At 41.9% G+C, this 16,343-nt stretch overlaps 1 protein-coding gene across 2 annotated transcripts in view; it reads left to right on the top strand.

The window, feature by feature from the left end:
* The window catches only part of LOC308706186 (CBP80/20-dependent translation initiation factor-like), a 118,975-nt gene that overhangs the window by 57,852 nt on the left and 44,780 nt on the right, over window positions 1-16,343 (top strand). For both annotated transcript variants that reach the window (XM_081391596.1, XM_081391595.1), the window contains exons 2-5: window positions 6,165-6,375; window positions 8,211-8,282; window positions 11,150-11,272; window positions 11,372-11,442. In XM_081391596.1, coding sequence (XP_081247722.1) covers window positions 6,196-6,375; window positions 8,211-8,282; window positions 11,150-11,272; window positions 11,372-11,442 — 446 coding nt within the window. In that variant the 5' untranslated portion in view covers window positions 6,165-6,195. The remainder of the gene's footprint in view (window positions 1-6,164; window positions 6,376-8,210; window positions 8,283-11,149; window positions 11,273-11,371; window positions 11,443-16,343) is intronic.

Here is a 16,343-nt window from a genome sequence, read left to right on the forward strand (position 1 = left end):
ATCCTGTTTGTTCTCCAATCGCCACAAGCAGTCCAATCGTCTCACTAGCGTCAGGCATACACCTGACTCCATGGCTCCAAAACCTTTTACCTGGCGACTATTTTTCCTCAATACTAAAAATTCTAAATAAACCTATAACTAAAAAAAAGAAAAAAGAAAAAGATAAAGAAAACGAGAATGGTAAAGAAAAACTAACCCCAGAAACGCTCCTCTCACCCGTGAGACGCTCACATTCCCCAAACTCCCAGCATGCACCGAGAGAGAGAGATAAATAGTATTTTTTTCTTTTAGTATCATTTTTATATTTAGTGTGTGTGTGTGTATATATATATATATATATATATATATGTATATATGTGTATGTATGTGTGTGTGTGTATGTATGTAGTACTGTGCAAAAGTCTTAGGCATCAGTTTAAATTTCCAAACATTCTTTTTGCCATTAATTGTAATAATCCAGTGAGATTTGTGTATGCACAAGGAGTCTGACAACAGCCGGTATGATCTGATCTCACCATCATCGAGTCCGTCTGTGATTACATGAAGAAACAGAAGAAACTGAGACAGACTAACGTTAAATCCAGAAGAACTTCGGGAACGTCTCCGAGACGCTTGAAGAAACCTTTGTGCAAAGCTCCCTGAAAAACTATGCGCAAGTGTACCTGGACAAAAGCCGGTTTAAACGCAAAGGGTCGTTACACCATATATTGATTTGAATTAGTTAATAGAAGTTAAATCATAAATACATTCAATTTGTGATTTTATTTTTGAAAGCATTCTCACTTTACAGCATTTTAACACAAGTGCCAGTGCTTTTCACAGTACTGTAGCTTTGCAGGAAGGTTTCTTCAAGCATCTCGGAGATGTTCCCGCAGTTCTTCTGGATTTAACGTTAGTCTGTCTCAGTTTTTTCTGTTTCTTCATGTAATCACAGACGGACTCGATGATGGTTGAAAACAGTTGTGCAGCTTCATATTTGTGTGGAAACTGATACTTTTTTCTCCACATGATAGAAAGTTCTAAAGAACAGCATTTATTTGAAATATAAATCTTTTGTCTTTATACATTTTTGGAACATTGTGTCTTTACTGTCACTTTTGATCAGTTTAATGCATCCTTTATGCATAAAAGTAGGGCTGCACGATTATGACAAAAAACATAATTGTCGATTATTCCCTTGAAATTGTAATTAATTACGATTATCACAATTTACATTGAATGATGGTTTGAATAGTTTGGCCATGGGACCCACATTTCCCAATGGTCATCAAGTCGTGACCCACCTTTTTAGGAAATATATAGGCCTATTATAATACATTTGTTTACACAAAAATTGTTGACACACTGTCCCCCAGCCAGAATTTTTTTAACGTACGTGTGAAAGGGTTAATACAATCTTGGTATGAGCCACCACAGTCATTTAAAATTATACAAAATAACCAATAACTGGCATTTTGGGGTTATGGAAACATGCAGTTACCATGGTGATACACAATACTTACAAGAACTGTAAAGTGAGTGCAGTAAAACAACTGACAGGACGTGAAATTTCGTTTTTCTGAGGTGAGAGAATTTTTATTTCGTGTCAAGTTATGAAAATAACGATAGAATAATGACACTGACATATAGCCTGACAACATCTCATCTGACCGCAGATATTGAATATGGAAAATGCGTTTTTTTTTTCTTCTAATTTAAAACGTAACGACGTTGCATGCTTGTAGTTTATTTTGCGCTTTATATGCTAGTGAAGCGATATTTGCGCGTGCAATTGAAGAGTGCGTGCTACTGCAGTATAGCGGCTGACAGGAAAGTCAGTTTTTATTCTGAGGTGAGAGACTTTTTGTTTCAGAGTACACTTGCGTCTTTGGTAGTTCCTATTGTGCTGGGTTCTCTGAAGTAACGTTAAGTTAGTCATGGTTCGCCTCTCACAAACGCAACATGCTCTAAACACACCAAGCAGAATATAAGCGGCTTTTTTTTTTTTTTTTTTTTTTTTGCAATCGCTGCTTTGAACGATTACTTAATCGTGGCATCCGTAATCACGATTAGAAATTCGATTAAAGGGGACCTATTATCAGTGGCGGAGCCAGGATTTTTTCATAGGGGTGGCCAGGCAAGGGCCAGCAACCAGTCTGGGGTGGCACAGAAATCTCAATTATTTTATCATAAAAAAGAATTTGACTATAATGTATTGGACTGTTTTAGTGCCTACACAACTGAATAAAGTTATTTTGTACTTAATTGTAATTGAGATAGTAGTGAATTAGGAATCATGGAATACATGAGTGATTTTTTTTTTTTTATTACCCACCACCTCATGTTAAAATTAATTAAATAGTAATAAAAGGGCACACACTATAGCTAAAGTTCAGCTTGCTCAGTTAGCTTGGTTCTGGTTCTCAAAATCTCTAATAGCTTGTTCTACACTGTTGCATCTTCATGGATGATATAACATGCAGATAATACTGTAGTCCAAATATTATTCAACCTTTAATACGTTTTATATAATCAATGAACTCTTGAACCAATTCTGAGTTTGTCAAAAAAATGTTTAACTTTCTATATTAGTTGTCAAAATAAATAATTGCAACAGTTCTATCATACCTAAATTAAAAAGGAAAACAAAAGTTCTCTTTTGAATCCCCATGTGCAAGAATGTGAACAAGGCGGAAGTCAACAGCACATAATGTAAAATGTTATGTTTTTCATAATGTAATGTTGCCAGAATGTAAAATTAAGTTATTTTATGGATTTAAAAATTATCCATTTTTGTTTGCCCTTTACAAATGAACGCAAAATGAATGCCTATCGCACAGTGCTCACATTTATTTGGACATTAAAAACATTACATATCTGTGCCTTATATTGTGATCTCACATAGCAGAATATTTTAATCCAGACACATGTGACACATGCATAACAAATACATGCATGCAGTTTTGACCGCTTTAATCGCCGTTTTGATTCTTACATGAGTTAATTGACGACAGAACTACGGCTACAGCGCGCCGCATTTGCGCGTGATGTGCGTACCGCAAGCACAGTACAACGGCTGTCAGCCGTATGACAGGAAAGTTCGTTAGTTTTACTGACATTTGGCCTGACAACATCTCATCTTACCGAAGATAGCCAACTGAATAAGGACAATAAGCACGTTTAAATCATAATTTTTGGGGTCTGTGAAAAACGCACTGTTTTAGTGCTTCTCCTTCAATCCTAATGAGCTGCTGGTTCACGGCACAGGGGGCGGAGCCTAAGCAGCCGCGATCAGAGCCAGAACAGGGAAGATGATGATAATAATAAAACAGACAGTCACAGTAATGGTGTTCATTTCGACCATAAAAATGCCTACAGAGTCAGAGAATATATGCTGTATGGAGTTGGAACAGGTATAGTTTAGTTTAATTATGAGTATAGCCTATTTGGCATTGCTTGTATACACTATTAATGCAAGCCTGCTGTAGGACTCCGTCTGACGATCTGAATTGTCTGAATGATGACAAAATATACTGATGAGTTTAATAAAGTTTACTGTATGTCACACAAAAGATGAAGCATCAGTTTTTCTTCAGAAAATCACTGTTAGAGCTGAGTAAACAGTATAAGAAGTGCATAAGTAACTTGCATACATTTCTGTAGAGTTGAGGGAGCATTTTCTTTGAAAACAAAATGAATCCACCTCGTCTTCACTGGCTGGCAGATTTCAAGAGTAAATAGAGAGAGCTATGTGAATGAATACATCCAGCTACAACACCTTCAACGCTTGGGAGATGCTTCGACGCTTCTCGTGAGTGCATTGCTGCAGCAATGGCGGATGTGTACAACTCGCAGTGGAGTGAACTCGATCAGGGCGGGTCTAAGTTATAATGGGATGTCAGTCAACACTCGTGGGCGGGGCCTGTGGCTTTAGTGATGTCACTAAAGCCACATTCTGAAAACGGGTCGTTGGGAGACACTGCTGATGATTTATGGGGATAAAAAAAAAAGGAGTGAGTGGATTTTTATCACTGTAGGGTGGTTGTGTACACACACTGCCAACACACATTTATGTCCAAACACCATACAAAAGTGAATTTTGCATAATAGGTCCCTTTTAAAGGGTAACTAAACCCCTGGTCAGAGCCTGACTCCACCCACTGGCAATATTTGAAAAATGCTAGAAAAGTGGGCAGAGCCCAGCTGAGATAGAGGGGACGAACCGTGAGCGGGGGGGCGTGCACCTGAGAGTCCTGCTGTCAGACTCTCTAAAATGGAGAGTTTGCTCACAGGGTCGCAAGACGACGTAAAGTACATGCGCATCTGATGAGTTTTATCGAGTTGATGTCAATAGTGCGCACTCTCTATAGGCATATTCATATTTTGCCGCTATGTGAAAAAATTCAGCAAAATGCGCCGACGCGTTTGTCGACCCCAGAGGATTAACTTTAGCCTAACCATAAATTGTGATTAAAATATATATGATCAATCACATCAAGACGCCGCTGCGGTGGTGGAGTCCATGCAGGAGGAGCAGCGTTTGGCACTGTGTCGCTTTTCAGCGCGAGCTGTGTGGAGAAGCCCATTTCCACCTCTATTGCGTTGGAGAAGTAATCCCGCGTAAAATGCAGGTTTCACACTCACGGTCTTCCAGGCCAAGTGCATGCAAACACTGGCGCCTAATTTCCAAGTCTGCTGGAAAGCTATGCAGTCCAACAGTGCTGTTGCAACCAGCAACACTACACCTACGTACCCTCCTGCCCACTGTACAATACAAATAAATCTACGCTAGCTCGTACCAAGGGCGTGGTGAGCTCGTACCAGGGGGCGTGGTGAGCTGGAACCTGCTTACGTCACCTGCCACCGCTTATGTCACTTGCCACCACAACATCCAATAGGAAAATTCAACTGCAGTAGCCACCGTTCAACCTTAAGAGGGCAGCACTCAGACGTTTTTTCACCATATATTGTAAAATTAAAACACTTTATACCCAAATGTCAAAAAAGTTACTCGAATCAATGAACAGCATTAATAAAGCCCCATTCTTACAGATAATTAACTAAAAAAAGTTGGTTTAGGGTTTAGTTATCCAGGTGCAGCCCTACATAAAAGTATTCAGTTCTTTCAAAAAGTAAAAAATCTAACTGACCCCAATCTTTTTGACTGTATATAGTACTATATTATGTAAGGGTTAATGCCCGATGAGGTGTCCATTGTCAGGTATTAATGGACGACGGCGAGGCGTGCGCGTTGGACGGTTGCCTCCGCCGAAGTCCATTTATACCTGACAATGGACACCTCGACGGGCATTAACCCGCTTATACCATGGTCACTTGCCAAATAACACATTTTTAAAACATTAGTTTATATTTTAATTAGTTTTACAATCGAAATCTAAATATATTCCGCTCGATTTATAGTCCGTATGGATACTTTGACTGCCTCTTGCTATGGTAACTCACAGCTGATGTAGCCAGCGCATTTAATATTAATTTCGAACGGTAAACAGTTTCACCAGAACTCCTTTACTAGGTGTCCTCTATCACTTTTTAATGGACACCCTGCAGCCAATCAGAATCGAGTATTCACCCAGACCATGGTATAAAATAATATAATAGTATAAGAGTAAAGAAAGTGAGAGCAGAAACAGATTGAGGGTGAAAGATGAGAGGAGAGACAGATGGACTGGTAAAGCAGAAGCGGACAGGACTTGATGAGTTAGACTGATGATGCGGCTCAACTGCGGCTGAGCTGCGGCCTCACAGTCTGAGTGAGTCTCAGTCGGGGGTCGATGTCACTGATCTGCACTGAAGCATGAGCAGCCAATGACATCTCACAGTCCTGCCTGTCAACAAGCAATATGCTTATTCTCTGATGCTGCTGGACATGTTGAGAAGTTGTGATTATCTTGTGTTCAAAAATTTTGATCACTTTAGAATGATTTAATTTTTTCATTTTTACATTTTAAAATGCTTAACATACCATTAACAGCTGTCACACATTTTTATGTCATAAAAATAAAATGTCAATGTTTTGCTTAATGTTGCTTAACTTTATATAATAAAAGTAATTGCGAATTAACATAAGTATATTATTAAAAATGTATACTGTCCATTTGATATGTCAATTCACATTATTATTCAGATTACTAACAATTTCCTTTTTGTGTTTGCCCCGCCCACAGCTCCCCCTCCCCCCACTGTGGGCTGGTTGCCATGGAGAGCTCATCGGTAGCATCAGCGTCGTCAGAGGCGGGAAGCACTCGCTCGCAAGAGATCGAGGAGCTGGAGCGCTTCATCGACAGCTATGTGCTCGAGTACCAGGTGCAGGGACTCCTGAGCGACAAGACCGAAACAGAGCAGGATGTGGACAAGATCCAGTCCCACACCTCACAGGTACAACAGACCCCATCCCACAACTGACCCAGTCACACACCTCACAGGTACAACAGACCCCATCCCACAACTGACCCCGTCCCGCACCTCACGGGTACAACAGACCCCGTCCCACACCTCACTCCCGTCCCGCACCTCACGGGTACAACAGACCCCGTCCCGCACCTCACGGGTACAACAGACCCCGTCCCGCACCTCACGGGTACAACAGACCCCATCCCACAACTGACCCAGTCACACACCTCACAGGTACAACAGACCCCATCCCACAACTGACCCCGTCCCACACCTCACGGGTACAACAGACCCCGTCCCACACCTCACTCCCGTCCCGCACCTCACGGGTACAACAGACCCCGTCCCGCACCTCACGGGTACAACAGACCCCGTCCCGCACCTCACGGGTACAACAGACCCCGTCCCACACCTCACGGGTACAACAGACCCCGTCCCACACCTCACGGGTACAACAGACCCCGTCCTCACGGGTACAACAGACCCCGTCCCACACCTCACGGGTACAACAGACCCCGTCCCGCACCTCACGGGTACAACAGACCCCGTCCCGCACCTCACGGGTACAACAGACCCCGTCCCGCACCTCACGGGTACAACAGACCCCGTCCCGCACCTCACGGGTACAACAGACCCCGTCCCGCACCTCACGGGTACAACAGACCCCGTCCCGCACCTCACGGGTACAACAGACCCCGTCCCGCACCTCACGTGTACAACAGACCCCGTCCCGCACCTCACGGGTACAACAGACCCTGTCCCACACCTCAATCCCGTCCCACACCTCACGGGTACAACAGACCCCGTCCCGCACCTCACGGGTACAACAGACCCCGTCCCACACCTCACGGGTACAACAGACCCCGTCCCACATCTCACGGGTCCGAAATTAACTTTTTGGCTCACCTGCCACAGGGACTGGTAGATGAAAAAATCCACCAGCCAAGCAGATTTTTTACCGGCCAAAATAATAAACAGCCTTTTTTTTGTCAGATATACATTCATTTCAGTACTTTTAATTGAGATAATAAGGTAGGCATATTATGTTGAATACAAACATAAAAAATAGCTTGACGCTTGTCCGCTCTGAATAGTGAGTGCGCGCGCGCGGCCGGGGCTCGCTCGCTCGCTCTCTCGCTCTCTCTCTCTCTCTCTCTCTCTCTCTCTCTCTCTCTCTCTCTCTCTCTCTCTCTCTCTCTCTCGTGCGCGCTGACAATTTTATTATTTTGGTATGAACATTCACCCGCCGCTGTGGCGGATAGCCTTTTGAGATATACTCGCCAAACGGAAAATCTACCCGCATTTGGCGCTTGGCGGGTGTTAATTTCGGACCCTGTACAACAGACCCCGTCCCACACCTCACAGGTACAACAGACCCCGTCCCACACCTCACGGGTACAACAGACCCCGTCCCACACCTCACGGGTACAACAGACCCCGTCCCGCACCTCACGGGTACAACAGAGCCCGTCCCGCACCTCACGGGTACAACAGACCCCGTCCCACACCTCACGGGTACAACAGACCCCGTCCCGCACCTCACGGGTACAACAGACCCTGTCCCACACCTCAATCCCGTCCCACACCTCACGGGTACAACAGACCCCGTCCCACACCTCACGGGTACAACAGACCCCGTCCCACACCTCACGGGTACAACAGACCCCGTCCCACACCTCACGGGTACAACAGACCCCGTCCCACACCTCACGGGTACAACAGACCCCGTCCCATATATATATATATAGTTTACTTATTTGTGACAATATAAAACAATCACTCTCTCTCTGTCTTTCTCTGTATATGTCTCTCTCTCTCAGTGGACAGAAAACTGCAGTGATAAGATTGATGGGAGCTGGTCGTCCTCACGGGACAGGGGCTCGTCCAAACCAGTGAGTTTTCGTGTGTGTGTGTGCATCTGATCCATAACTATTCTGTAACACCCTGTCCACACCCAACACAAGCTGCTCGTCAGAAGTAAACTGCTCTTATTAGAATTGATGAAGCTGTGCAGACACAGTGTATCTGTTGAAGATGTGTAGAAACTAGGGCTGTCAAACTATTCAAAATTTTAATCTAAATAGCCGATAATGAATCAAATGAATTGCAAATTAATCGCAAATTAATCACACATCAAATTTGTCTGAGAAATTACCCCCAAATCATAATTTAGTGAGTTGTTTAGGGAAATGTTTGAAAATGAATCTCTAGGTTTTCATCAAAATATGTGTTTGTCATCAGAAATGTTGCATTCATTACTTTATGAATATTAATGGATGGACAAATAAAACATCAGAAACATCAAACTAGCGCTTACTTTCTGTCCTGAATAGTGTGTGACATTAGTGTTAGAGCGTTCCAGATCATAGTAAGTTGTAAGTAGCATGTCACGGGTGCCTGGATTGCGTGCTGTTTGTGGTAGACCAGGGGTGTCCAGACTCAGTCCTGGAGGGCCGCTGTCCTGCAGAGTTTAGCTCATGCTAGCCTCAGCACACCTGTCTGGACGTTTCCTTGATTACCTGCTTCATATTATTCAGAAATGTGTCAGACTGCAACGTGGAAGAAAATACAAGTGTGCATTGCATACTTGTAGCCATAAGGGGAGCTATATAGTAAGAAAAGTTGTTTTACATTGTTTCACAAAAGCTTTGCATTTGATTGTTAAACTTGTTTTGCACACAAACGTTTTTGAGAGAATGCAAAACTTTTGCAAGCGAATGAAAAAGCAAATATATTATGTAATTTACCTCCCATTTCATCATCATGTCCTCTTAGGGTCTCTGTTCTGTAGCATGCGAGTCAGTTTCTAGTCATTTTTCTCTTTCATCCCAAGTACTGGTGATAGTTTGAGAATTTTGTTGAGGAAAGGCCTCTCCACGCCAAGTACATTAACTATGGCCTTGTCCCAAATGGATCCCTAAGCCCTCGCGATCTTCCTCCTGGCCCATGCTTTTGTGAAATAATGCAACTTTGACCCATCTGAAAGCTAAAATGCCAAATGGCACACCCTATGGTCATGTGGACACACACACGGTGGCTATTGTAAGTCCACAGGACTGTAAGTGCACATGAAGTGTGCCATTTTGGAACGACACACCATTGCACTGTTTATTATTAGCATGTTGTCTCTTTAAATGCTCAAGATCGTTAGAGCAGGATGGATTCTGATTGGCTGTCAGTGTTTTTATAGTTCATTAGTTGGGAGAAAAAAAATTCATGCATCATTATTTTTCTTATATTCTCCATTGTTGCAGCTCCTCTCTTCCCAGTCTGTCAGTAACGCTCTGTTTAGTTCCTGTCTCTATGAAGCCCCTCCTTCTGAAAAGTACACTGTGCTCTGATTGGTCCGCTGGAGCAGTGTGTTGTGATTGGTCAACCACTTCGACTGTGTTTGGGAAATGTCCCGCCCCTCACCATAACATGAGATTTAACACACTACTAACTAACTTGACCCGGCCCCGCCCTTTTATTCTGCGTATTAATTATTTAAATGAGGAATATTGTGACGTGTTTATTCGTTTCAGGGAGTTCAGAAACACTGACACTGAAATAGAGAAGAACTCTGTGTAACTTTGCAGAGCTTTTTCATGCTCAAACAGCAACATTACACACTGAAGTAAGTTAAACATGTGAAAAAGCAGAATAAAACCTCTTTAAGAGCTGATCTTCTGCAGTTCTTTCATTGCTATAACAGGTTTCTGAGCACTCACGCACAAACTGTCTAGATTTTCCAGACTGATGCATCACTGGGTTCTGAATGTTCCCTCCATAGTGACACTGGAGCAGACTAAAGCTGTCAGCCATATGGTTAATTTGTGTGTACATGAAATATTAAAGACGATACATGACACGCATGAGAAGGTTAGATGTGTGTGTGTGTGTGAGAGAGAGAGCATTGTGAATGACACAGTGCCAGTATTGTGCTCTGAGGTCACTGCGATGAGGTCACTGAGGTTGTGTGTGAAAGCCCTAAATCCCGTGTCATGTGCTTCGGTTCTGCACATGCTCAGTAGCGTCTGGTGAACTGTTGCCTGTTTTGACTGAATTGAAATCTCATTTGACTTCCTCAACATGCACTGCATGTTGTAATTATTTGTATCATTACACTTTGTGTAGTTCACAAGCTTTGTGTTTGTGGTATGCTTGATTTACTGGCTTTTGATATTTGCTATATAGTTGCTTTCCTAAATTATAAGTTTGTCCTTTTCAGTGTAGTTTTCATTTATTTATTTATTTATTTATTTTATCTGATATCTTTTGTAGTTTTTTCTAGATTCAATTTAGTTTTTCTACATATTTAGTTTTTAATTGTAGTGTCAGTATTTTCCAGTTTCCAGAGTTAATGTAAAATGTGAGAAACTCAAAGCGTTTATCAGTGTGGGTTGCTTATGTTAAGTTATGCTTATTTTTGTTATTTGATTTAATTTGAGTCATGAAAAAAAATATTTTAGTAAAAAAATAATAATAATGTTATTTATTCATTTTATTTCAGCAAATGAAAATGTTTTGTTTTTGTTAAAACTGGCAGACCATAATAGTAATATTTCTTATTTAGTGTTTTTTTTGTTTTTTTGTTTTTTTTTTTATATATTTATTTATAGAAATAATGATATATATTCACAAAAGTTTGGCCAAATGGTACAGTCTTACAAACTAGCACATCAAACTTCGGTCAACTTTAAAAGATTGCTTTTTAAATGTATCCTGTAATGTTGGATGATTTAGTGAATGTATCTGAATGAATCTTCTTCTCTCTCAGGATGATTGGGAGCACAGTAGTAATGGCAGCACCGGCTCTAGACCCAGTTCAGGTTCTCGACCCGGTTCTGGTTCTAGATCAGACAGCAGAGGACGAAACAATCAGTTTAGAGCTCCAGCAAAGGTGAGATTAAACAACACATGCACTGACTGACTTTCTATACTGCATTCTACCTCTTTAAACTTTCACAATGTTTCTGCATTTGGACTGTGTGTGTTTTAGAATGGAAATAAGGACTGTTCTTTGGACATCCTGGGAACGGACATTTGGGCTGCAAACCTGGACTGTCATGGGTAAGATTCATACACACACACACACACACACACACGAGTAATAAATCTAGCGGTGTAAATAATGACATATCATAGCAGGGCTGCATGATAAACTAAAATCAAACCATAATCGTGATATATAAAGGCTGCGATTTAATTAAAAATAATATATGCACTGTGTGTTCCAAAGTGAAACGTGGCACTGTGTTCATTTCCACGTTTTTAGTGTTTCCGAGCGTCTCGGTTTACAGTAAATGCTGCGTCACATGAACTGCATCTCTGCATCTGTCACTTATAATGTGCATTTAAAAACGCAACATGCGCATTCTTCCCATACTCTTCTTCCCATACTCTTCTTCCCGTACTCTTCTTCCCGTACTCTTCTTCCCGTACTCTTCTTCCCATACTCTTCTTCCCATACTCTTCTTCCCATACTCTTCTTCCCATACTCTTCTTCCCGTACTCTTCTTCGCGTACTCTTCTTCCCATACTCTTCTTCCCATACTCTTCTTCCCATACTCTTCTTCCCATACTCTTCTTCCCATACTCTTCTTCCCGTACTCTTCTTCCCGTACTCTTCTTCCCGTACTCTTCTTCCCGTACTCTTCTTCCCGTACTCTTCTTCCCATACTCTTCTTCCCGTACTCTTCTTCCCGTACTCTTCTTCCCGTACTCTTCTTCCCGTACTCTTCTTCTCGTACTCTTCTTCCCGTACTCTTCTTCCCGTACTCTTCTTCCCGTACTCTTCTTCCCGTACTCTTCTTCCCGTACTCTTCTTCCCGTACTCTTCTTCCCGTACTCTTCTTCGCGTACTCTTCTTCGCGTACTCTTCTTCCCGTACTCTTCTTCCCGTACTCTTCTTCCCGTACTCTTCTTCCCGTACTCTTCTTCCCGTACTCTTCTTCCCGTACTCTTCTTCTCGTACTCTTCTTCCCGTACTCTTCTTCCCGTACTCTTCTTCTCGTACTCTTCTTCCCGTACTCTTCTTCCCGCTCTCTTCTTCCCGCACTCTTCTTCTCGCACTCTTCTTCCCGTACTCTTCTTCTCGTACTCTTCTTCCCGTACTCTTCTTCCCGTACTCTTCTTCCCGTACTCTTCTTCCCGTACTCTTCTTCCCGTACTCTTCTTCTCGTACTCTTCTTCCCGTACTCTTCTTCCCGTACTCTTCTTCCCGTACTCTTCTTCCCGTACTCTTCTTCGCGTACTCTTCTTCCCGTACTCTTCTTCCCGTACTCTTCTTCCCGTACTCTTCTTCTCGTACTCTTCTTCTCGTACTCTTCTTCCCGTACTCTTCTTCCCGTACTCTTCTTCCCGTTCTCTTCTTCCCGCACTCTTCTTCCCGCACTCTTCTTCTCGCACTCTTCTTCCCGTACTCTTCTTCTCGTACTCTTCTTCTCGTACTCTTCTTCCCGTACTCTTCTTCCCGTACTCTTCTTCCCGTACTCTTCTTCCCGTACTCTTCTTCCCGTACTCTTCTTCTCGTACTCTTCTTCCCGTACTCTTCTTCCCGTTCTCTTCTTCCCGCACTCTTCTTCTCGCACTCTTCTTCCCGCACTCTTCTTCTCGTACTCTTCTTCTCGTACTCTTCTTCCCGTACTCTTCTTCTCGTACTCTTCTTCTCGCACTCTTCTTCCCGTACTCTTCTTCCCGTACTCTTCTTCTCGTACTCTTCTTCCCGTACTCTTCTTCCCGTACTCTTCTTCCCGCTCTCTTCTTCCCGCACTCTTCTTCTCGCACTCTTCTTCCCGCACTCTTCTTCCCGCACTCTTCTTCCCGTACTCTTCTTCCCGTACTCTTCTTCCCGTACTCTTCTTCCCGTACTCTTCTTCCCGTACTCTTCTTCCCGTACTCTTCTTCCCGTACTCTTCTTCCCGTACTCTTCTTCTCGTACTCTTCTTCCCGTACTCTTCTTCCCGTACTCTTCTTCCCGTACTCTTCTTCCCGTACTCTTCTTCCCGTACTCTTCTTCCCGTACTCTTCTTCCCGTACTCTTCTTCCCGTACTCTTCTTCCCGTACTCTTCTTCTCGTACTCTTCTTCCCGTACTCTTCTTCCCGTACTCTTCTTCTCGTACTCTTCTTCCCGTACTCTTCTTCCCGTACTCTTCTTCTCGTACTCTTCTTCCCGTACTCTTCTTCCCGTTCTCTTCTTCTCGTACTCTTCTTCCCGTACTCTTCTTCCCGTACTCTTCTTCATGTACTCTTCTTCTCGTACTCTTCTTCCCGTACTCTTCTTCCCGCTCTCTTCTTCCCGCACTCTTCTTCTCGCACTCTTCTTCCCGCACTCTTCTTCTCGTACTCTTCTTCTCGTACTCTTCTTCCCGTACTCTTCTTCTCGTACTCTTCTTCTCGCACTCTTCTTCCCGTACTCTTCTTCCCGTACTCTTCTTCCCGTACTCTTCTTCCCGTACTCTTCTTCCCGCACTCTTCTTCTCGCACTCTTCTTCCCGTACTCTTCTTCCCGTACTCTTCTTCTCGTACTCTTCTTCCCGTACTCTTCTTCCCGTTCTCTTCTTCTCGCACTCTTCTTCTCGCACTCTTCTTCTCGCACTCTTCTTCTCGTACTCTTCTTCCCGTACTCTTCTTCCCGTACTCTTCTTCGCGTACTCTTCTTCGCGTACTCTTCTTCGCGTACTCTTCTTCCCGTACTCTTCTTCGCGTACTCTTCTTCCCGTACTCTTCTTCCCGTACTCTTCTTCCCGTACTCTTCTTCCCGTACTCTTCTTCTCGTACTCTTCTTCCCGTACTCTTCTTCCCGTACTCTTCTTCCCGTACTCTTCTTCCCGTACTCTTCTTCGCGTACTCTTCTTCCCGTACTCTTCTTCCCGTACTCTTCTTCCCGTACTCTTCTTCGCGTACTCTTCTTCCCGTACTCTTCTTCCCGTACTCTTCTTCCCGTACTCTTCTTCCCGTACTCTTCTTCGCGTACTCTTCTTCGCGTACTCTTCTTCCCGTACTCTTCTTCCCGTACTCTTCTTCCCGTACTCTTCTTCCCGTACTCTTCTTCTCGTACTCTTCTTCCCGTTCTCTTCTTCCCGCTCTCTTCTTCTCGCACTCTTCTTCTCGCACTCTTTTATCGTACTCTTCTTCTCGTACTCTTCTTCTCGTACTCTTCTTCTCGTACTCTTCTTCTCGTACTCTTCTTCCCGTACTCTTCTTCCCGTACTCTTCTTCCCGTACTATTCTTCTCAGGCTCTCTGTACTTTCAGATACTCTTCTTCTCAGGCTCTCTGTACTTTGATGGTTTAATGTTTGAAAGGATATAGAAATTAAGACACCAATACATATTTGTATTGTCATTTTACTGTTGTAATGTAAATTTAACCATTATTATTATTATTATTATTATTATTATTATTATTAAATACAATTCTTTTTATTTTACAGTGAAATATTAGAATAGTAATATTTCATATTTTTATTTAGTAATTTATATTTATTTATTTATTTATTCATATAATATTAATAATAATAATAATAATTATTATATAGCAATTTTGATATATAATCTCAACATTTTTGGCCAAATTGTGCAGTCCTACAAACAAGCACAGCAAGCTTGGAATCTTTTTAAAATTGCAATCATAATTTTTATCAGAAAAATCACAATTCGATTTTTTTCCCCCGTCCATCCCTTTATCATATTGTTTCACTATAATACAGACTATAGTATGACTATAGAAACGCACACTAGAAACGCAGTTCATTTACCTCTTTGTTTAGTGAATAGGGTTCAATAAAGTAAAACAGCTTGTGAATGGTCGATATAGGTTTATAGATATATCTGGCTTTTCTTCTTGTGCTTTGCAGTGCTGACTCAATCTAGTTTAAAACTCGTCATGGCTAAATTTAATTAATGAGGGCTTCACCTCCACCTTCAGGCCTCTCTCTCTCTCTCCCTCTCTCTCTCTCCAGTCTAGTTGTTCTTATATTAGACTTGAGCCGTGTGTAAACATCAGTGTTGAAGTTAGCATCAAATAAAAACTGACCCTATTTATGTTGTAATTGGGCACGATTCATCAGTGCAGGTTAAGAAAACTTTGTCCGCCTCTAAAACCTCTTTTTCCAAACCAAATCCTGTTGAATAGAATCAAAATATTCTCAATAAATATCCTGTTTTACTCGGAAATATGTAATGTCTACAATCAAGATTCTTACATTACCTGAAGATACACTGTTCAAAAGTTTGGGGTCAATAAGATTTTTTGTTTTAGAAAGAAGTCTCTTCTGCTCACCAAGACTGCATTTATTTGATCAAAAATACAGTAAAACAGGTATATTCTGGAGTATTATTACAACAGCTGTTTGAATTTGTATTTGAATATATATTAAAATGTAATTTATTCCTGTGATCAAAGCTGAATTTTCAGCATCAGTCTTCAGTGTCACATGATCCTTCATCATTCTAATATGCTGATTATTATCAATGTTGAAAACAGTTGCTGCGGAATATTTTATGGAAACTTAATACATTTTGTTCAGGAATCTTTAATGAATAGAAAGCTTAAAAGAACCACAATCTATTTAAAATAGAAATCTTTTGTAACATAAATGTCTTTACTGTCACTTTTGATCAGTTTAATGCGTTCAGTGCTAAACTGTGTTTTATATTAGTTTTTGCACACAGGTTGCAGATTCATGAATTACAGTTACGCCACGATAATCCATTCAGAGCTCCATATTCCCTTTCACAACAAGCTCTGAGTTTGTTTTAATTTATTCAGCGGATTTTATGAAGAATGTGCCTGAGCTAATTAGCATCTCCACAGTGACTAGCATATCAGTGTATCTAGAGTTTCATGAGGTTGAATGAGCATGTCATCCATATAGTCATGATGCATTTTCTGTAAGCAAAATAAACTTTTTTTCCCAGTGATTTTAGGGTAGAATATGACCTAGTTCAAGTGTAAATATATAGTTGGTA

Source organism: Scardinius erythrophthalmus (assembly GCF_964197995.2).
Source record: "Scardinius erythrophthalmus genome assembly, chromosome: 17".
Classification (NCBI taxonomy): Eukaryota; Metazoa; Chordata; class Actinopteri; order Cypriniformes; family Leuciscidae; genus Scardinius; species Scardinius erythrophthalmus.